The sequence below is a fragment of the Crocodylus porosus genome, unplaced genomic scaffold, assembly GCF_001723895.1.
Source record: "Crocodylus porosus isolate Cpor-Errol unplaced genomic scaffold, CroPor_comp1, whole genome shotgun sequence".
NCBI classification, from domain to species: Eukaryota; Metazoa; Chordata; order Crocodylia; family Crocodylidae; genus Crocodylus; species Crocodylus porosus.
This window is the reverse complement of record NW_017728907.1, coordinates 42,562,909-42,585,476: the sequence shown is the minus strand read 5'-3', so window position 1 is coordinate 42,585,476 and position 22,568 is coordinate 42,562,909. Positions and strand designations below refer to the sequence as shown.

The 22,568-nt window shown below is 39.4% G+C and overlaps 1 protein-coding gene across 3 annotated transcripts in view; it reads left to right on the top strand.

The window, feature by feature from the left end:
* Positions 1 to 20,025, top strand: part of MIGA1 (mitoguardin 1) — a 60,824-nt gene extending 40,799 nt beyond the window's left edge. For all 3 annotated transcript variants that reach the window (XM_019531237.1, XM_019531238.1, XM_019531236.1), the window contains 8 exons: positions 8,758 to 8,876; positions 9,050 to 9,122; positions 9,758 to 9,844; positions 10,012 to 10,110; positions 10,417 to 10,551; positions 12,560 to 12,613; positions 14,330 to 14,446; positions 15,906 to 20,025. In XM_019531237.1, the coding sequence (XP_019386782.1) occupies positions 8,758 to 8,876; positions 9,050 to 9,122; positions 9,758 to 9,844; positions 10,012 to 10,110; positions 10,417 to 10,551; positions 12,560 to 12,613; positions 14,330 to 14,446; positions 15,906 to 16,124 (903 nt within the window). In that variant the 3' untranslated portion in view covers positions 16,125 to 20,025. The remainder of the gene's footprint in view (positions 1 to 8,757; positions 8,877 to 9,049; positions 9,123 to 9,757; positions 9,845 to 10,011; positions 10,111 to 10,416; positions 10,552 to 12,559; positions 12,614 to 14,329; positions 14,447 to 15,905) is intronic.
* Positions 20,026 to 22,568: the final 2,543 nt, after the last annotated feature.

The window sequence follows — 22,568 nt, the reverse complement described above, 5'->3', positions numbered from 1 at the left end:
GCTATATGAGTCTAAACAGATAAGGGAAGTCTTCTGTTGCTGAGAGGGTTCACTTTGTCATCCTAAAGTTCTTGCAACCAGCACTGGTCATCCTGGATGTCCAGCACAAATCTTGCCTGTCAATCAAACCTTTTGTCTTGAACCCAAAAAGTCCCTCCTGAAGCAGCTGCTCAGTCTCATAATCCTGTTTGCTCTCCTACAGGCAACTGCAGGTGGAGTAGGGCAAGCTGCAGCTGCTGCTGCAGGAATAGGAAAAATAACCAACAACCCTTAGCTAAATGTTCTCAGTAGTGTGATTAGCTTGCAGAGACGCAGCTGTCCAGTGGTAACATGTCCAATGCACCTATATGAGCCCCTACATATTTTTGACTAGTGTCACCAAGATCCTGTTCTTGGTGATCTTGATTACAATCTTGTTAATTACCAGGGATCCTGGTTTTCTCAGTTTAAAAATTGCAAAGTCTCTGATTTAAAAAATCCCAAAATCAGCATGGAGTACCATTTAATTAATAATGATCTGAGAGGGTTTGGAAAATGGCTCTGGTTACCCAAAAATGATCAAGGAATGGCAAGTGAGGACTTGCAGGATTTTTTTAGAGTTTGATTCTTGGATGGGGAATGCATTGGGGGTTTTTTCTGCTTATTTCCACTAGATACCCCATCATGCATCGTGAAAAACATCTTGTAATGTAAAGTGCTTGGCTGCTGCACAGAATATCTGGGTTACCTGGACACAGTGCTGAGCTCATAGATTGGAAGAAAACTCCTTTGTGTGAAAGCAGTGATTTGTAGCGAAGTAAAAGCACGCTGTTCATTTGGATGTGGTTACTGCATGTAAGGCAATGCAAAGCAGGTATAAGAAGGCATCTCACTTTGAAGTAAATTCCTGCCTTTCTGCTCTCTACTCCCTATGATAGGGGCGGATAAAGTTCGGCCCACGGGCTGGATCCAGCCGGCAGTGGACTCCATTTCCCAGCAGCCCCTGCCCATGTGGCTGGATCCACTTTCCATGGACACCCCAGCAGCAGCCCCCCCTGTGATAGCTTGGGGTTGGGGTTTCCATGGAGACCAACTCCAGCAGAACTGGGAAGTGGAAGTGGTGCCAGCTTCTTCCTGGTGGGGAGCCTGAGGGAGGCCTGTGCTGTGGGTGGGAGCGGGGTGTGCTCAGCTGCCGCCCCCTGTGCAGGGCAGGTGGCGGTGGTGCTACTGCGGGGGGGTGGGATGGTGGCTATGAGGGTCTACAGGGAGTTTTGGGATGACTGTAGCCCCAAGCTCCCCTTGAGTGCCGTCCCTGCTGGCAGGGCAGAGAGCTGCTCCAGAGCCAGGCTGGGATCTTGCGGGGTGACAGCAGGACCCAGAGCCAAGACAGCAACGATCTGCAACCTGTATGCTCTGGGCAAGGGCATGCAGGTAGCAGATCATGGCTCTGCCCCAGCTCTGGACCACACTGTCACTGCTGCAAGGAGCCCAGGCGGAGTCGTGATACTCTGCCTGCATGTCCCTGCCCAGGGCATACAGGCTGCAGATCAGAGCAGCTCCACATCCTGCCACATGCCTTACTAGCACTGCTGGGGCCAGTCTCTGTGGAAACCCTGGCCTTACGCTATCACAGCAGGGCTGCCGCTGAGGTCTCCAGGGAAACCAGCCCTAGCCACACAGGCAGGGGCTGCTGGGAAATGGAGTCTGTCTGCCGCCTGGATCTGCCATTTTGCCCAACCTGGCCCTAGGAGTTGCAACACTTCAGGAACTTGCAACCTGTGGAGTTAGTGTTCCCTTTGGTCTCACTTTGGGAATTAATTCCATAGAAAATGTGCTGTGCTCCCTGTATTAGTTGACAGGGTTTGGTGTTGGTGTGTGTCACTGCAGTATCTGATCCTTTGCAGGGAAATGCATCTCTGCTGTGTTAGAGGATTGGATATGCAGGTGTATGTTTAAACCTCTGCTGTTTCTCATATTTTATAACTTGAATTTAAACAGTAATTTTACGATAGATTTGTGGCAATTTTGTCCTTTTCAGATCAAATCTACTTATCATTCTTTTTTGTGGTCGTCTAAGGCTTTATCTGAACCAAGAAATAATATTGATGAACTTTAGACCTTAACCTGCTTCCGAAAAGAAAATGAAAATGACCATCTCTAGACCTCAGAAGGTTCCTTGTTGCTTTGAGAAGGGGTAAAAAACCCTACTGATCAGTTTAAATCAGTGTCATCTTGAGGCTTAGGGTTCAAACAACAAATAAGAAAGGTACTTTTTCTAATTAAAATATATATTATTCTGAAAAAGATGACTGTGTAAGCTATGAGAAGCCAATCTTCCATAAAAGAAAGCATCAAAGAAACTGTCTTAACATTCCTTTGTCAAACGTAATTGGCCAGAAACAACAATAATCTGTACTGAAATCGTTTCTCAACGGAAGGTCAGGTATACAGTTTTAATTCTGCTGTCATAATAGGAGCTGGTGAGTGAGTTAGTAACTGGTGACTTTACCTTCAAATCCTGATGGTTATACAGAGAGTAAAGAAATGTAACCAAAAGTTCCTCTCTGCCCTACTGATCTGGTCCATGTTTGCATTGTTTTGATTACTAAAGGAGAATAAATTCATTGGGAAGGATCTGCCTCTCCGAAGTACTTGACTTAAAAGATGCCTCCTTGAAATTTGAAAAGGAAAGTCCCTAGAAAAGGTACTTTGCATTTATTGCAAATAGTCTGAATTAAATCACATTGTATAGTTTTACACTGGATTTTGAAGATCTAAAGGTAAAATATTACATGAGGAATGGGGCTGACTCCAAAGTTGTGTGGAAGGTGAACTCTTGAGACCTTAGGTACTCTGACTCAGAGTCTCAGCTGTGTTATGGTGCTGTTCAGCAGAGTTGACTTTAAAACCCTTTCTTCCATAATCTGTTCCACCTAGTAGAAGCTTCTGTCATCCCACCACAATGGACCAATTGCCAGCAGTCCCTGAATTTATCTTTTCTGAGCATTAAAGAGTTGGGGAGAAAGTAGTTGTTCCACTTCTTAGTAGCCCTAATCTGACCACTACCTTTCTGTAACTCCATTTCCTATTCTAGCTCATTGGGAAATAAGATCTCCCCCTGCCCCCAGTGAATAGGTATGTGTACTAGACGGCCATTAAGTAGCTACAACTTAAGCTTCATCCCCAGTGTGGGGGGCAAACTTTTTAGGCAGGCATGCCACAAGTTAAGTCCCACTCCCTTTTGTGGGTATTAAACAAGATAGGCCTGCCACCCCCAAATTAAGATTTCCTAGGACTTCAGATGCCAGAAGGTATAAGGATAGAGGGGCAGACCTGTCTGGATAGGCCTTGTATAAGCACTCTTCCCCTTTGCATCTACTCTCCAACACTGTGAGAAACATGATACTGGCTAGATGGACTTGTGGCATTTCTTATGCTTCAAAAAAAGGCACAGTACCTATAACAGAACCACAAATCCTGGTCTTCCTCTGCTTCTGGAGGTGGGTGCTGTTATTTTGGGCTTGTAATGGTACGCTAAACACAGGGGAAATGATTATACGCCCTCCTATTGGGTTTGTGGCAGGGCCCTTGCTCTGGTCTGTCAGACCAAAGTGAATGGTGTGACAGAGGATAGAAATGGATGTCAGAAGAGAAAACTAAAGGGAGAGGACCTGAGACTCATACTGGTACCATGAGGAGCTGCATTTTTGTGACTGACAACTTAGAGATCCACCACGTGGACAGACTGAGGCAGAAAAACATGTGCTGCCTGTAAGGACCAAGGATACAAAATGTTGGACTTGAAGCTGCGGAGCACTGTGATGGAGTTAGAAAAAGCCTCTTCAGTTAGTGACATACGACACTTCCAGATGCTGACTGAAGCAGATGAAGAATGAAGGACCAGAGTTGCTTAAAAGAAGTACAGGCCCAAGTGATCTTCAATGAAATCATAATGGTCTCTAGCGAAGAAGGACAATAGTGTGACAAGATAATGAAGGCTGGTGTTATAAGGAAGGCTTTGAGATGGTTTGAGAGGGTTTTGATTGAGAGCCATTAATAGAAAGAGAAATCTTTTTGGTAAATGTACCCACCTGATACCTGGGATATTGGCCTTCTGAGATTGAAACTGGCATGACTAATAAAGAGTTTTAACTTAAGTAATGGGTGAAGAAATTTGTAAGGTTCTCCATAATTTCTTTACTTAGTGTTAATAACAGGAAAAGGGAATAAGAATAAGAATAAATAAGAATATGGCAATGGATTAATGAATGCCAGAAAGCAGGAAATGGATACTAAGAAAAGAAAGTGTAATTATTGATGATAGCACCAGTTGAGTAAGCAGTAGTGAAGGAAATAGGTTGTGGTTAGTGATGTTTCTTTGTTAATGAGGGACCAGTGCATTATTGCAGGACCTAGGATTACTGGTGCAGAATGGGCAACTGAATATTATATAAATATAATAAATAGGGTAGAATAACAATTGCAACTTGAAAACAAGTATGTTCTGCTCAATTAAGGAAGATATCATAGCATTAGGAAGCTAAGGCTGAAAGGGACTTTTTCAGCCCAGCCCCTTAGCTCACTGCAAATGCATCCTTGTGTAAACAATCCCATATAAATATTTGTCTGCCTTGCACTTAAAACGTCCAATACTAGAAGTTCCATGACCTCTCTAGGTAATCTGTTCCATTGTTTAACCAGACTCATAGTTTGAAATTTTTTCCTAATACGCAGCCTAAATCTCCTTTCTTGTAACTTAAGACCATTCATTACTCTTGTCCTGTGCCCTGTGAATGAATACAAGAACATCCTCCCCATAACAAATCTTTTTTTTTTTGTATTTGAAGGATATTATCAAAAACCTCTATCAAGTCTTTTCTTCTTTAGACTAATTAATCCTGATTCGTGCAAACTTTCGTCATCTAGCATGTTTTCAAGACTTTTATTACCTTTTTTGCTCTCCCCTGGACTCTCTCCAACTTGTCCATATCCTTCTAGTATGGTGCCCAAAACTGGACACAGTGAGGTATGAGGCCTTACCAGTGGGAAGTAGAGTGAAGGATCACATCCCATGACTTGCCTTTGGAAAGTAAAGGTAATGGTGGTGGAATAATATGATAAGTTAATTATGTCATTAACGGTAAAGAAATGAAAAAGGGATAGAAGTATTTGGCTCCAAATCACTTTAAGGAAGAATGGTAAGAAGTTCTATGGAAGCAGGGGTCTACTCTTAGAACCAATGTTATGAGAGAGAAATACCAACAGGAAGTAAGCCATGAATAAAGGTAGGGACCCATTATTTCTGAATATAACAGCCAACAGATTTATTTGATAATTAGTCATTCAGCTAACAAAAAAGAGATTCCTTTTTTTAACTCAGTTTTGGTAAATTGAGAAGCACTCAAGGGCTTGAATGTGGAGATGGCTTGGGATTTCCTTAAATCAAAAATGCAGAGAGCATACAAAGAATGGAAACAAGAATTGATTAGTACAGAAGGCTATATCCTAGAATTACTAAATGACAAGCTAAGCTAGACTTCAAATAGTAAGAACCAGTTCTTTGGTTACATAAATAAAATGAGAACAAGTAACAAAGTACTGCAGTGAAGTTGGAGGAGTTTATACACAACTTAGTCATCACCCCAAAACTAAATGAGTACTTTAGCTCAGCTTTGAGTGATGATGGTGATGAACATGAGGTGAGAGAAGCTGGCTAATGGGAAGGAGGATATGAAAATTACTACATTTAAGTTGGAAGCAAAACTCAGAGGTTAATGCGCTCAAGTTACAGAGACCAGACCATGTCTATCCTTATAATACAGAAAAATGGCACAGAAAATGCAGTCTAGTAGCAAGAATTTTCAGTAAATCTCTAATGTTGGGAATGATACCAGGTGAATGGACAACCTGAAAACATAGTGTATATATGAAGAAGGGGGGGAGAAAGATGCTACAGTCAACTATAGGTTCATCAGTATGACTTCAATAATATGCAAGGTTTCAGAATAAAATTTAAAGGAAATGATAATTAAAAACATGGAAAAGAATAAAAGAAGCATCAGTTTATTGAAATGAGACTTTTCTAGAATAACTGGGTATCTTGATAACAAAACCAATTTTTCTTATATGAGGAAACACATCTATTTGACTTCAGTAAAGCATTTGATGTAGTGTTCAGAGGAGGACGAGAGTTAATGCCCAAACTGTTAATGTGGGTAACCTGATTTAAAAGGAAATTGTGCAGTACATTGTGCTGAAAATTGAATTGTTGGCTGAAGGAAGTTGTTATTAGTGAGATCTTAAGGATCAGTCTTGGGACCAATCTAATTTAATAATTTAATTAATGACAGAACAAAAGTATGCATAATTTTAATGAAATGTGTTGATGATACAGAGTTGGGAGGTATCATCAACAGATAGGCAGATTTGAATATTAACAGGAAGAGTTTTCTTACCACACAACCTGGAGTAATGCAAATGGGAGAAAATTCAACAGTCTGATAAGCAAAGTCATGCACTTAGAAGCTACTCTTAATAAAAAGAGTTTCTGACATAGTCAAAGATGGTATCTCATCAGCTGGAAATGACTGAGGAAGAGGAAAATCTGGGTGTACTGGCTGATCATAGGACGATTGAATTGCTGAGTATAATGTGGCAGTGAAATAGACAAATGTAGGTCCCCTGGGTCACATATGTCCCCACTCCTCACACTCCAGTAAGATGTACTGAGTAAACTATTTCCAGTAAAGAAATGGCGGTATCAGTGTAATTGTACAAGGCCCTGGTTAAACCTCATCTGGCATATTACATACACTTTTGGCCACCCATATTTAAGAACAATTAACTCATACAGAGAATGACTGGGAGAGTACAAAAAGAGGCAAAGAACTGGATTTGTTTCCTATAACTCAGGACTGTCCAACTTGTGGCCCATAGTTAACTTTCAGCCTGCAGCCTCACACCTAGGTGCCACGCCTCCCCCCCCCCCCCCCCCCCCCCCCAGCTGGTGCTGGGGGTTTCTGGCTCCCTCTCCCTTCCTTCTCTGGCTTCCGCCCTTGCCCCTGCCCCTGCCCCTGAGGGTGGGGCAATGCTTAAAGGGAGCTCATTCACCAGGAGAGATCAGGGAATGCATGCAGCCTATATGGCAAGAGGCAGGACTGGGGACATATGATGTGGCCCCCGACCACTCACAAGATGTGGTTATTGTTTTGTAAATATATCAACTAAATATATCAAGCTAAAAGACAAAATTGGCACAATTGTAAATGCATGTAAACTGCCAGGACCAGTCTTGCAGTAGTAATGGGGGTACACAAGAACCCAGCTAATTTCAAGATGGATATAAACCATGTGACATGGTTACCTGTGATAGCAGGGCACTGCAGGCATTATCCAATGGGTTGCCTCCAGTCCTCAGTTTGAAATGTTTGGTTTCAGTAAATCTCTATATTCTGATGAAAATCTGTTCTGCTTGAAAATTCCTGAGCAGTTCATTGAAGTCAGTGTACCTTAACCATAAGCTTATGTGCTCACCTGCCAATCAGTGCATACGGGTACATAATCTTTACTTAAATTCCCATTGTAGTCTCAGGAATTTCCTTATGTAAGGATCACAAACATGGTATCCCTAGAAGTATATTTTCTTATGTGTATATAAGCTTTTTCTGCCTATCACTAATAGCTGATCATCCAAGAAATAGAAATTAAATACATGTCCATCAGACTTTTATATTCTTTTGAGGATTTTGATGTTGTACTAGTATCTTAAATTTTAATATTACAGTAATTTTATCTAAATTTTGACATGTCTAGAACATGGCAGTTATGTTAGAAAGCTATCTAGAATATATATAGTTTTCAGTTATTTAAAGATATTTCTGAATTATGCTTTTCAAGTCTGAAAATGCAATTCCTTTTTTGGCAGTCTACAGTAATCTGAATTTTTTAAAAGTTGATGGAATGTGTATTCCAGCCGTTAACTAAACTGAGGAATGTGTGTATCCGCAGTTTTCTGGATAGTTAATAAAAACGATGTAATGTTTGTTATAGAATTTGTAGCTTTAACATACCAGCTACTGCTACGTTGTTTGAAATAGGATACTTCTTACAAGAATTCTCTATGCTACTATTAGTTTTTAATTGTTAACTATTTTTGTTTGCTATAATAACCACTTATGGGGTAAGAGTAAAAAAAAATTTCTGTAATAGTGGTTTAAACTAAAACATTAGAAACTGTAAAGGAGAACCTTTTAAGAACCCAAAATTAAGCACTGGTTTGTAATAATTTCATAGGAAATGTGTTTTAGTAATTAACAGCCACATTTACCAGGAAGATGACAGCGTTCTTTTTTTTAATAACGTTTCCCGGCTTTTTTTATGATCTGTACAGTACGATCCTCCTGCCCCCTTTTCGTGCCTCATCAATTTATTCTTTGTGAACAGCCGTTTGACATTTCCTTTCCACATACCCTATGGATTTAGCTAGTCAAAATCAAAACAAGACTAATCTAAGCCTATCCTACAATTTAACTCTTTGGAAGCTTGTATCTGAAACTATAGCTTTCTGAATGTAAAAAGGTACAGTGTAATATCCACTATGTTGAGTGTGTCTGGTTTCTGTTTTTTAGCATAGAGTGCTGACAAGTAATTTTTTTAACAGATGTGAGAGAGAATATAGTTTTCAGTAGAATAGCAGGCAAAATTTCAATTAATTTATCTAACTTTCAAAAAACTTTTTAGCAAGTTTAGTTACTGAACTTAAACAAAAATGTCTTTCAGCTTGCGGAGCACAGAGAGATCCGAAATACCTATGGTCTAGATACTCTTTGCCATTGTCCTTTATATGAAGAAGCCATGCATTTAGCAGAGGAGGGCAAAATATATTCCAGAGTATTAAGGTATTGTTTTATATCTACTTGCTAGTTTCCAAAAGTAGCAAAAAATAAAGAGAACTATTCTATATGAAAAGACATTTAAATGATCAGTAGTGGATAATCTTCTAGGTTCTGTTTGAATTCTGTTATACTTAGTCCTTTAAGTAGCCTTTAAAACTTGTTTCCATTTTATGTAGGACTGAAATGTTTGAATGTCTGGGAGACAGTGACTTTCTTGCTAAGCTTCACTGTATTCGACAGGCTTTTCAGGTAAATGCTTAGCTATCACTGTTGTTTGTGCGTATTAGCACACATGCATTCTCTGTCTCCCTTTCACAAGTGCAATGCTGTATAACTTCAGAAGGAGCAGAGTTAGGCCAAAGCTAATTGACTCTGAAAATCTCATCCTACTTATTCAGTGGCTCATAATTTGTACTGTATTACGTATAAATAAATGGTCATTCTAAAATGATGATAGAGATTGCAGCATATAAATTCTGCTCAACTTGCAGAGATTTTTTCATCACTTTTAAAGCATTTTGACTTGTATCTATATCACATATGTATTCTTGTTCCAGTCAAGCTTCTGCAACTTATTGGAGCATGCTTAAGTGTCTGTCTTAATCAGGGCCAATAAATGTCGATGAACAAAGCTGAAGGACAAAAGAAAAGATCTGATTGATAGTGATATGCACTGTTGCATGGAAGACCTACTTTTATTAGTAACCTGGGGACTTTGCTTCAGAAGTTGGTTGGAAGCACCGGGTATTTGCATGGTGTGTTAATATTATCAAGCATCACTTATTTGATGGATTTGATTAAAATAACTATCCTTATTTGGTGCATTTCTTTTTCTCTTTTTTAAATTATGGATTTATATATCTACCATCTGGAATATTTTCCAGGTAATACTTTCAGAGACAGCCAACAGAATATTTCTTGCTGAAAGTGGAAGAAAAATTTTGTCTGCGTTAATTGTGAGAGCGCGAAAGGTAAAAATCCTTTTTATTAGTCTTATTTACTTCAACCAGGGATCAAAGTTCATTTTCCAAAGTTATTTATGATAATTCCAGAACCAGTAAAAGAAAAAAAAGTTGTCATTTTAAGTGTTTAAAATTAAGTAATGTTTTAATTGGCATTTACTGATTTTTACTTCCAGAATCCAAAAAAATTTGAAGATGTTTTTGATGAAATGATATATTTTTTAGAGCAAACTGACCATTGGGATAATACTGAAATGGAACTTGCTGCTAGAGGGGTGAGTCTGGATTTCTCCAATGCTTTTTTATCATTAAACCTAATTATGCAGTCTTTTTTCCCCTTGAAACTACTGTTTAGTAATTCATATTTTTGAAATAGTGTGAAGAATATTATGAACCATGTTCCTTGTATGGTTTATGTTCTTTAGAAAAACATGAATCCCTTATTGCAACTTCAGAAGCACAGGTTGTGCTATTAGTGAAATAACATTAAATGAGACACTATGATAAATCTGAATGTTTTATATATGGAATTGGAACACTATGCTGTACAATTATTTAGATCTTGTTCTAATTTAATGCAGGTGAAAAATGTAAATTTTTATGATGTTGTTCTGGATTTTATACTCATGGATTCTTTTGAAGATTTAGAGAATCCACCTATAGCTATACAGAATGTGGTGAACAACCGCTGGCTAAATTCTTCCTTTAAAGAAACTGTAAGTAATTGTCTATATTTTTTCATATACCTTGATTCTCAATCATGGCAGATCGAAGTCATAATAACATGACAGTGTCAGCATTCTTTTTAAACATGATGAAAACATAGATTAGAGAATAAATATTTTACACTGAAAAATGAAGCTGCTAGTACTAATGAGACTAGAACTCATCTTTTTATCTATTGGTTACACGTTATGCAAATAGCCAAAATGCAAGATTCCTCATGTTGTCTTGCCAGTGGCATCGACTCAGATTTAGAGAAACCACACTACCTCTTTATGTAAAAGGTAATGCATCTTCCCACATAACTCATTTCTAAAATATTCCTGAGCAAAAATGACTACTTTGGATATTATCTTTTCAAAATCATAATTTAAAATTTGTTAGATGAGACATGAAACCTACTTGCCAACTCTTTCCTAGGATGATTCTTTATAACGGAGAAAACAGCTTTGCTTGTCCTGAAAAAATAACTATTTGTCATGGACAGGGAGAATGTTGCAGGCTGGCTTAGGTTAGCCATCTTTGAGAGCTGGTGTATAGAATTATGGGAGAACATATTAGTTCGTGCCACAAAATGTTACTAACAAGATCTGAAAAGTGGCTGGAATTGCAAGAGAACATACAGGCATTTCAACATGTCTAACATGTTCAGAAACACCCTTCAATTTTTCCATAGAAATTTCAGCCTGTTTTGCTTGTTAGGCTGTGCCATGGCCAGCTGATCATTTGTAGACGTGATGCTGTACCATACTCATTTGTAACTATAAACTTCAATTGAAATATTTCCTCTGTGAAAAAAGGCAAAGTGCATACATTTATTTCTGTAGTAAATGCAGTAAAGTTCTGTTTTTGTGAGTCATAAATTACCTCCTGGTATCGAGGTAGCATCACATTCCACGAGAATTCTGTTCCATGCCACTGAGAGAGAGAAGCCTAGATTTGTCAGCATATTGTATTGTTCAAATCCATATTTGGACAAAATGGCTCAGCTGTATCTAGAACTATTTCAAGTATGTTTTTCTTAAAGTGAAAGGACATTACAATGTGTTCATTTGTTACATTTTTTAAAATCTGAAATAGTTACAGTTTTTGGAGCCATACCCGTTTTGGCATGCAATACTCTGTGCATCTGTTAAGTTGAATAAGCCTTTCTAATGCTAAATTGTGAAAAATACATAAGAGGCTTAGTAATTCAAATACAATTTGGCACCACAGCAAAATGTGGCAGAAATTGGCAAAGAATATATGTTTTAATTTTTTAAAATTCAAAATGACAAGTAATATGAACTAATCCAAGCCAGTTATTCACAACAGGAAACATGTTATGGTTTTTAACTTTTATTTCCCACCCATGAAATTGAGAAATGGAAATACAGAACTTCAAATATAATATCTCAGAGTATGGACTGATACAATATTTGAAGTGCTTCAGCAGCAAACTCTTTGCCATGTCCTCTGGCTGGAGAACTTCAAACTCACTTCAGGGGACCAGGGGTTGCAGAGAGGAGCTTCAGGACACAGAAGGGTACAGATTACAGCCACAGTTTGCAAAAGCTCCTAGGGGCTGGGAGTTCAGAGCAAAGCCCCAGATTGCAGCAAACATAGGAGACCAGGGCCTGCAGTAGATCTCTCCTGTGCACTCCACCTTTATTCTCCTGGAGCGCTCTCCTGCTGCTAGAATCAGGAAAAACTTGTGGGGGGGAGAGGAGGCTTTAGTTCTGGTCCCCCTCCCCTCCCATAGGGACAGGGGAGCGCAGAGCACTGTGAGATGCTAGAGGACTGAGCCCTCTCATGTTGCCCTCCATAGAGAGTGCACACTTTTTAAACAGTATTTTTTTCTTCATGGTTATTTTTGTAGCACTTCCGCCATTTTTTGAACACTCCAAAGTCTTTGAAGAACTCTAAGTGTTACATCTGTCAACATCCTTATACATTATTTGTTTTCAAATGGAAAATCAGTTCTTATGTAGAAATTACTTAAAAATGTATTTTTATATTTAGGCAGTGGCTTCAAGCTGTTGGTCAGTATTGAAGCAAAAACGTCAGCAAATGAACGTAAGTTTTCTTGCAGACTAAAAACCGCTTTATTTTGTAATTCAGATATTCTCACTATTTTTCAATGGTCAGCTGGCCTGTTAGGAAACTGAAGTCCTATTTTGTAACAATGTATAATTAAATTGCAACTTCCCTGATCCTATAGACACTTGTGCTTATTTGTGAATAGACTATAACCATGTTAATTAATATAGGCTCATACAAGTTAAAAGCAACTTGTGCAAGTACTTATACGTGTGCTTAGGTGTTTGTAAAACTGGGGATTTAAGACATGCTTACAAGAAAGCAGAGAATTTCAGTATAGGGTACAGAATTGAAAGGCAACATACCTGGTTCTTGTCTTCTCCAGGCGCTTGTGTAGTCCCAGTTACTGGTTTCTCCAGTTTGTCTATAATTCAGACTTGCCATGCTGAAGCTCTCACAGATGTTACATATGTCTCATGGTATGTGTGAGTTTTCAAAGGCAAAATATAATATGTCATACATTAAAGGAATTTGTCTGTAGATAAAAATGGCCAACCCTCCACAAAAATGGAAGATCTATGACAAAGTGGTTATTTCAGACAGCAACTTCTTTATCTTGCTGGGACATATTTAACATTGGGCCAAATCTTAAACCTTCTACTGTGCCTCAGTGCTCTGCTCTCCTTTCCCACCTTCAACAGGGGGCGAGGAAGCTGCCTTCCTGACATCCTGACCAGCAGTGAGCTGTCAAGGCAGCTTGCAGGCTGCCCTGTCCCCATTGCTACCTGGCTAGGCAAAAAAAACTGGCCTTCCCTGCTTGTGGGCAGCCTGTGAACTGTGAAAGGCTTCTGGGCTGGCCACGTGTCCTTTAAAGTTCCAGGGAGGCTGGTAGCCTGGGACGTGGGAACATGGGAATGCCTGCCAGCAGCATCCTCAGATCCCAGACTGCTGGCCCACCTGAAACCCTGCAGTCTCCTGCTCTCCCTCCTTCCTTCCATGCAGGTGACAGGCAGCCAGATCCTGATGTTTGTCACTGGGCTCAAACTATATGCTGCTCACACATTTAAAAGCCTGAAAGGCAGTCAGAGCATGGCAGTGTTTCGGCTGCAGCTGCTTGTCGCCTGGGCTTCATTCCCATGATGGCAACAATTAATGGAGGAAGCCTGTTACTGAGCCTTCCAGTGTACTGGCAGGCTGGGGTGGGAGGAACGAAGGAGCATCTTCCTGTCACCCTTAGGCTAGAGAGCATGCAACTGTGGCAACTTTGCCATGCTGCAGCCAGAGGAGTTGAATGTGTAGCTACACATAGTCCTTTGTAGTACTACAAACTTTGCAATACCACACTGCTCCACATATGCTGATTCCTGAAATGGAAGCAGCATAGCCACATTTAGCATGTCACTGCACTAACCATGGTTACAGTTCTGATTTGGGAGGTGGTATGTGTGGAGCAGTGTGTCAGGTTTGAGTGGTCAGAGTGGATGATCTAATGGCCCCTTCTCATTTTAAAACATAAAACTCTATTAATAACAGTGTCACACCACAGATGTTCCTTGAAAATGTTTGTATTGTAAAATACCATTAAAGTTAATAATTCTTTTAAACAGTCCATCCATGTACTTGATACAGTTGTAACACAATTTAAACAAGTAGTTTGGCTAGCTACCAGAGACCTACATAAAGCCTTAATTTGATATAACGGAGATTTATACCAAACAGTTTAATTTTCTTTTCTGCTTCTTACATCAATAGGTACCTGATGGGTTTTTTGCACACTTCTATGCCATTTGTGAGCATATCAGCCCTGTTTTGGCATGGGGATTTCTGGGCCCAAGAAACTCTCTATATGATTTATGCTGCTTCTTTAAGGTATACAATTGTTTTGTAATCATTTATCAAACATAAGAAAACCACCCATCAGATTAGCAAGTGGGAGGTTCTTACTTAAAGGGATACCACTAAAATAGTATGTTTTTTTTTAAATTGCAATTTGGGATAAAAATAGGCCAAATGTTTATGCTAATGATTTTCAGCAGAATTTTGACATAGATTAATTTAATCTTGTGTCATAAATTAAAAAAGGATGTTCCCCATCCTCCCCCCCAGCTCGCAACAGCTCACCAAAAGTCCCTAAGTGGCTCTGCCCTAGGGCACAGCCCCACGCTATCACCACCCAGCAATCCCAGCCCTGTCCTAGGGTCTCTGTGCAGACAGGCCTGGTGCAGGCAGGCAAGGAGCAGCATCCAGGGATCAGGGCTGGAGCCGGAATTGCAGGGTGGTGACAGTGCAGGGCCGGGCCCAGGGCAGGCCTGCGATCTGCTTCCAACATGCTGCTACCCTTGAAACTGGCATCTGTTGTAGGGACATGGCTCTGCCCTGGCCCTGGCCCCAGCCCCATGCTGTCACTGCCCTGCAATGCTGGCCCCACCTGACCATTCTGCTCCTGGACATCACTCCATACCTGCCTGCGGTCCCATCCATGGAGACCCTGCCCACCTGCTCCATTCAGCACCCCCGGCAGTGGGTGCAGGGCAGATGAGCTGGGGTACCCAGGCAGTGGGGCTGCTGCCAGCAAGGTTGATGTGGCATTCAGCTGCTGCACTGCCCCAGCCCCACGGTGTACCCAGGAACAGTGGAACCAGCTGCATGTATGATGGTGCCCCCCCCCGGGCCTAGGCCAGGTGGGGCTGAGGGACTTGCTGCAGGCCAGATACAATCCCTTGGTGGGCCAGATTTTGCCTGCCCCTTTTATAAACAATTAAAACTAAAAAAATCCTAAAACACAGGCTTCAGCCCTACAAAACACTTACAGATCTGTGTAACTTTACCCATGGGTAGTCTAATTGTGGTCAGAATACTACTCGTGTATCTAAGTGTGTGCAGCATTAAGACCATAACTGGCAATTCACCTTTAATTGTTTTTTTTCTTTTTCTATTATCTCACTATGGAAATAGATGGCTCAGGGGTTTTTTAATATTTCCTTTCTGGTTCTTATATACTGAGTATATTCACTTTGTTTCCAAGACTGCAGATAAATGTAGTTTATTAAGAAAAATACTTCAATTTGTTAAGTAGGTTTTGAGCCAAGAATTTTTTGCATAAGGTTTATTTTTAATGCTTTTCTAAATAGTCAAGAGAATTAGTAAGTGAATGTCTGTAGATACCACTGGAAATTACTTTCTGAAAAAAATTGTTAGAACATTTTATATGTGATTGGGAAAGATAATAACGAAGGAAAAATATGTAACATTGTATGATTGATTTTTAACATATAGATATGTTGTTCATAAAAGTAAATGCACATTTTTAATGTTTTTTGTTCACTAGGATCAAGTACTTTTCTTCCTCAAAGACATTTTTGACTTTGAAAAAGTGAGATATTCAACTATGGAAAGTTTAGCTGAAGATCTTATGCAATTGCTAATCCGACGCACTGAACTTTTAATGGCCTACCTTGGAGCGGATTCACTGAGACATGTCAGTGGTTGTGTAAGTGGTCATGGGCATGTTGTGGCCACTGGGCTTTTGGAAGCAAAAGTACAATAAGCTTAAAGATGACTACACACAATCACATGCACCTTGATTTCCCCCTCATGCAGGGCTATCATTGCTGTTATTGAGCAAGTATCTGAAATTTACCATGTTACTAAATATAGAATGGACTCAGGGAGGTTTAAGAGAAAAACATCTAGGGAAAGAACTGGTAAGCATATTACTGTACATATTAGATAAAAAAGATACAGCTCAGCTGTTACTGTATTTACATGTAATGTATCCCAAAGCTTTTTTCTGCAATACTTGGATAAAATTTATGAAATACTGTGCGTTTGCCACAGATTATTTCTGAGTGAAGCTAATGTATGGTAAGTGGAGTTGTCTCATTGTACGAAACTGTCAGAACAAAGTCTCAAAAGCTCTACCATGTGTGTTTCTATCTAGAAAGTGTTTCAGACAAGGTACACACCACCTCCAATTTGTGACAGATGCAATAAAATGATTATACATGCTGTGACACGTTTAACTTTCCCTGAATTGCATTTGTGTGGGTGTAGGTTGTCATTTTATATTGAAGCATAATGGAGTGATGCAGTAAATGCAGTCACCATTTGGGCAGTAATGACTTCCAATATGCATTGTTCATGTAACTTTTCATTGTGTAATTTAAGTGAAAAATGTAAATGCAGATTGGCGTTGTCTTAATGGATGTAAAGAAATCGTTACTGAGATTTACATTTGAAATCACTATTGTGAGATCACTGTTTACTGTATCTAAAAGAAATTACACTTTAATGGATCAGTACATTGGTTTAAAAATCATCCTTTTAGAGCTCATAAAACTTTATATCAGGGGTGTCAAAGATCCAGCCTGTGAACTGGATCTGATCTGCAGAGCCTTATAATCTGGCCCCTGGTGCTGCCCCTGGGTCTTGGATTGGACCAGCGTACTGCTGTGGTGCACACTGGACCAGCCCCCATGCTGCTTGGGAAGCATGGGGCTGGTCTATTGCGCATTGTGGGTGATGTGTGGAGCCAGTCCAGAGTGCATGTCGCTGCACTCTGGTCTGGTCCAGAGTATATGCTGCTACTGCTCTCAGGGCTGGTCCAGGTCACAGGCTTCTGGCTACACCTCAGGCTGGTTTGGGCCACAAGTTGCTGTTGAACTCCAGGCCAATCTGGATCACAGGCTGCCTGCAGCACTGCACCCAGCCTTCCCCATGTGCTGAATCCAGCATGCGGGGCCAGTCTTCAGGGTGGATCCAGCCAAAGGACCCACCCAGGGCTACTCATCCAGCCCACAAGGCCTAATGAGGTTGACACCCCTGCTTTATATGATAGTTTTTGGATAATTATTGTCATTCTTGGTTTAAATGTAGTATTTTGACTAAGGATAGATGATTAGACCTATTAATCATGAAACAGTATTGAAAAAAATGTTGCTTTATGTTTAAAATCTTTCTCAATCTTCACTCGCCCCCAAAAAAACAGTAAATATTTGAGCTTTGGCAAATGACTTACTGTTTGCATATGCATACAAAACTTCTGCTCGCTCTAGATAAACTTTTAGTTGTTGTTTTGAATCTTCAGATATAGTTTTGGAGGAAAAATATGTTTTCTGGATATTTCAGAACATCTTTTGCATAGAATTTTAAAGGAATTAGTGATTATCCAACATCTGAAGATCACAGAGCCTAGAATGAATTTATCTTTTGAAATAGCTTTCTACATTTCTTAAGTCCTAGGTTCTGACATTTAAAGCATCAAGGCTGAAAATGTGGCAGGTGTAATATTCCACTGTGAACAGAGCTTAGTACAATTATTTCAGCAAATCTATTACTTAACAAAAATGCAGTTTCAAAGCAGCCAGTACTATTCAGATTCAGGTCAATTTGGCAAAGCGGTTTTGTCCAAGAAAAAAATTAAAATAATTAAAATGTCTAATCAAACCATTTGGATATTTCCAAAAGGAAATACATGCTTATTTTTTTGTTAGATTGAAAGAGGAACTTGGAAGGCATTCACTAAATTAGGGATGATATAATGGTGGCGATGATGGATAGCTTTCTAACCCAACAATTAGGAGACTCAGATTCAAAGCTCCTCCGTGCCTCATTCAGGATTTACTGGGATGGGTCACCCTCAAGTTACACTCACCTCCTGATAATAAATCTGTGTCATTTGGTGTTAATAGTTATTTGCTGAAGCAAAGACTGTAACCTGTTATTTCTCAGATGAGTGGTTTAAACCTGCCTCCTAGTGATTTTGTCTAGCCCAATGAATATTTAAGTATTTTATGGAAAGTTGAACAGCCTTACCAGGAAAGACTGAGAAAATTCACCCTGGAGTACTCTAGAACCTAGAGATTAAGACGAGCTTGTGGGAAGTGACAGACCTCTGTTCCAACCCCTTCTCCAAATCAAGCAGAAAGGGAATTGGAAGCTAGGTCTCCATCATGAAAGTGTGCCCTGGACACTGTACTATAAGGTAAATATGCAGCACCATAATTTTGTTAACAACACACAAAATTAGCTTGTGAATGAAAGCCTTCAATTTCCAGGTTTCCCTCTGCTTATTTAAAAACAGGTACAACCACCTCAGAATAAAATATAACATTTGATCCTAAATTAATTTTCAGCTTGCCAAAAAAAAATTGTGCTTGGTTAAAGTGAAAACAATTTTTCAATGTTTCAGAACAGCCAAGGAAGCAAAAACATCATTTGCCCAGCTCTTACCGTAACTTAAAAAGCAAAAGTATGAAAAATGAACTTAAACCCTTATTTAATATATTGTTTTATTCAATTGAGTATATTAACATATTCCTTCCTGATTGTTTATGGGGCAATAAGTTAAATATGCTTCCATAAAAAAAAAAAAAAAAAAAATTCCAAACAGTGTGTAGCATCTTGACTTGCTGGCACCAACATCTGAGATTTAATGAGCCCTACTTATTACCATAACCTAGAATTAGGGAAGTTCTAACGTAATATTAATCTCTGATTTCTTTTTCCTCCCTTATTTGAAATTTTTCTTACACGACCATATGTTGTGACCCTTGTTTTCAAACTTTTATGTGGGTAATATAGCAGGTACTGCCTTTATTTTGTTGTAAAACTATAAATCGGTTTCAGATATTTCTCATAATGTGATATAGTCACCAATCTTGCCTTTCCATCACCGCCAAGTTCTTCACTTAAATTTTTGCAAGAAGGATTTCTGATCATGTAACTTCTGATACAAATTTCAAACACTTACGGAGAGGAGGGGGATGATGCAGTTTTTCTGGGCTGTAATATGTTTTTCCTTCCTAGTTCTAGTTCTTGTTAAGCTGGATGACAGGAGAGCTAAACTCTTCCTCACCCAGGCATTCATTTTATTTTAGTTGGCTGGAGGAAGGTACATAAAAATATCTATTGCTAACCAAACACATATCTGAAGTGCTTCAAATGCTTGCTACCTTGGGAAGCAGAAATGCTGAAGTTGTACTACAGCATTTGTGCTTGGACTACTACTGTACTTGATATGAATGATTTATTTGCTCCATAATTGGATATAAGAAATTAATGTATGATTTGTTCTACATAATGATCTATACTTTAATTCTTTAAACAGTTTGAATGCAACTTTCTATGGTAATAATGGCAAGTTAAGTTCAAAAGGGATCTTCTTCTACCCTAATATACTACTAGTTCAGTCAGAAACACTGGAAGATACAAGGATTTAAATTTAAACATTTATTAGTTATCATTTAGTTGTAATAATATCACTTAATGATTACTTCACTTTCGTAGGTTGCAGTTTTTGTGTCTTTCAGAGTAAACATGTATCAACTCAAGTTGGCTAATTGTAAGCATATTTGTGAACTTTATATTGCCTAAATGAACTGCAGTTGTATGTATCAAATAAAGTAATTCAAATAAATTATTGTGGAAGAAAAATAATTTTAAATTACTTTGAGTTGTACAGTGCACTTATTTAATAAACCAACTTTTTTTTTATTTGCACAACCATCTCATTGTATTCAGTGTTAAATAATTAGAAAATTCAGGTTAGATGACTTATGATAAATAAGTTCAAATATAACAAATGCCATACTTGTAACTTGGGGGTAACTTTTATTCTGGAAAAATGGCTTTTACTTCTACTTTTCTATTAGAGTTATATACAATACCTTATTCTGGTGCTGTGGACCTGGAGAGAGAAGTAACATTCACCATTCTTCTGCATTCCCACATAAAGACTTTTAACAACTTAACCATAGTTGGGTAAGCCTAATGCTTCTCTAACATGCCCAAACTTGAATTGTGTTCCCTCTTGTTCCTACTAATTTAACGCAAACACATTTTATTTGCAGCCAATATGAATCCAGATTAATCTAGTAGGTATACAAGTGTGTTTTGAATATAATCATTAAAAACAAGGAAGTGGAAGCTGCTGGGAATGTCCTCTGTTTTAAATTGATTTTATGGACCTGCTTGTTTAAGTCTTGACTTGTTAAACAGTGCACAATTTTCAGTATGATATAGGCAAACAACAAATCAATATTTCTAGTCCTGAAGTTGAGACACTGTTGTTCCTTTTTCAACCAAAAACTAGCAAGCACTACTCTAGGCCAGGGATAGCAAACATATGGCCCGCAGGCAGGTTATGCCCCACAAGATGAATTTAAGTAGTCTGACTAACATAGGCAGTGATTAGGCTGTTGTGATACAAAGTGTCTCATGTACTTTCAAGAAATGCAAAACTCTAGAACTCTTGGTTCAGAGATGCTACTTGTTATTAGACCAACTAAGAAATCGCAAAAAAAATCTTTGCAAGCTTTCAGGGGCACACGCCCTTCAGGCTGAGGACAAAAAATTCCCCTCTGCAAAATGAAGTTTATTTTCTGCCTAAGAAGATTTTTACGGTCTTGGATTTGTCCTCAGTCTGAAGAAGGGTACATGTGCTGGAAAGCTTGCAAAGAAAGATGTATTTATTTTTTTGTGATTTCTTAGTTGGTCTAGTAACAAGTAGCATCTCTGAACCAAGAGTTCTAGAGTTTTGTATTTCTTTTTGTCTCAGACCAGCGCCGCTACCAAATATACCCCTGAATCACCCCTGTACTTTCATGTCTTCATATAATAGGCTTTTATGAGCCTATAAGGCCCTTAAGACAGTTTTTTGTTGTTTTTTTTCAGTTCCTACAATAGAGTTCCAGTTTATGAGTGGGGATCTTTGGTGCTGTATTACTATAAGTGATATTGGGCAAAATGTAGAGATTCATTTTTAAAAAAAGGGTTTTAGCCTTCAAGGCTGCTGACAGCCTTCTGAATGCACGTGGCATAATACACTGTCATGAAGTCTGCCTGAATCTCAAAAGGGGAATGTTTCTATTTTCTGTTCATTTCAACTTTAAGGCTAATAATGACACTTCATAGGAGATGGAGGTGGGGTGGAGGAGTGTAATCCTAAAGAGAAAATTAAAAATTGCTGCAAGAAAAAAAATCCAAAAAAGGGGATGGGGAGAGGAACAGAAACTGTACAAAGGGAAGAAGAAAGGAAAGAAAGATCAGAAATAAAGGCAAGCATATTTTCCCAGTGAATATGTGTTAACCAGCTTCTTTTCTGATGCTGGAATGGTAGGACATGGTGTTTCTGCTATGGTATATCGTAGGGTGTTCTGGATAGTCCTCCTTGTAGTTGTGGGTGACGATTTGCAGTGGTCGTTTGGGGGATTGTTTTGGTCAACAATTGCCTGCAAATGCAAGGGACTGGACTCAGTGGTTTAGGAAGCCCCTTCAAGTCATAGTTTACAGATACCTTGTGTTCCCATGTTTGGTAATGGGTGTTATTGTTATGCATTCTCCTCTGATGCAAACTCTTCCCTAATTTCAGTAGGAGATTTTCTGTGGGTGAAGGAATACAAAATCATAAAAATCTCCCAGGCTGTAACTAAATATTGTATCCAGCTCTCTTCTGTGAAGAAGTTTGATATCCTTTTGCTAGGCCTCCATCTCCTATTAGTAGAGTGAAGGTGCCCTCACCTGAGTGTAAGCAAGCGTAGTTCCTAAAGTCACAACCAGCATTGCTTCAGTAACATCTCCATAAAAAAAGGAGAATTGTAACAACTTGTAGAGATGGAAACACATCATATAAGAGTTTGTATCAGCACGCTATATGCTGTACAGATATGGATGTATTTTATTGTCAATCTATCTTTTCACTTGCTTTTCATAATCCAAAAAGGTTGAGCCCGTGCCCTGTCTTGGCCCAAAAGCGCAGGTCTTCGTCTTCTCCGTGGGCCTGCCTTGCAGGGGGTGCAGGGGCAGAGCTCTGTGTCTCTGGGTTAAAACACCCCAGGCCCCTGCTTGTGAGTGTCCCTGAGAGAAGGTCGCGGCGGGAGGGCCAGGGCCCTGGCCTCAGGGCGCGGCCGCGCGCCGGGCGTGTACAAAGCAGGCCCGAGGAGCAGCCCCCAGCCCCGGGGCGACCGGCCACGCGGACGGGTCGCCGCAGCCT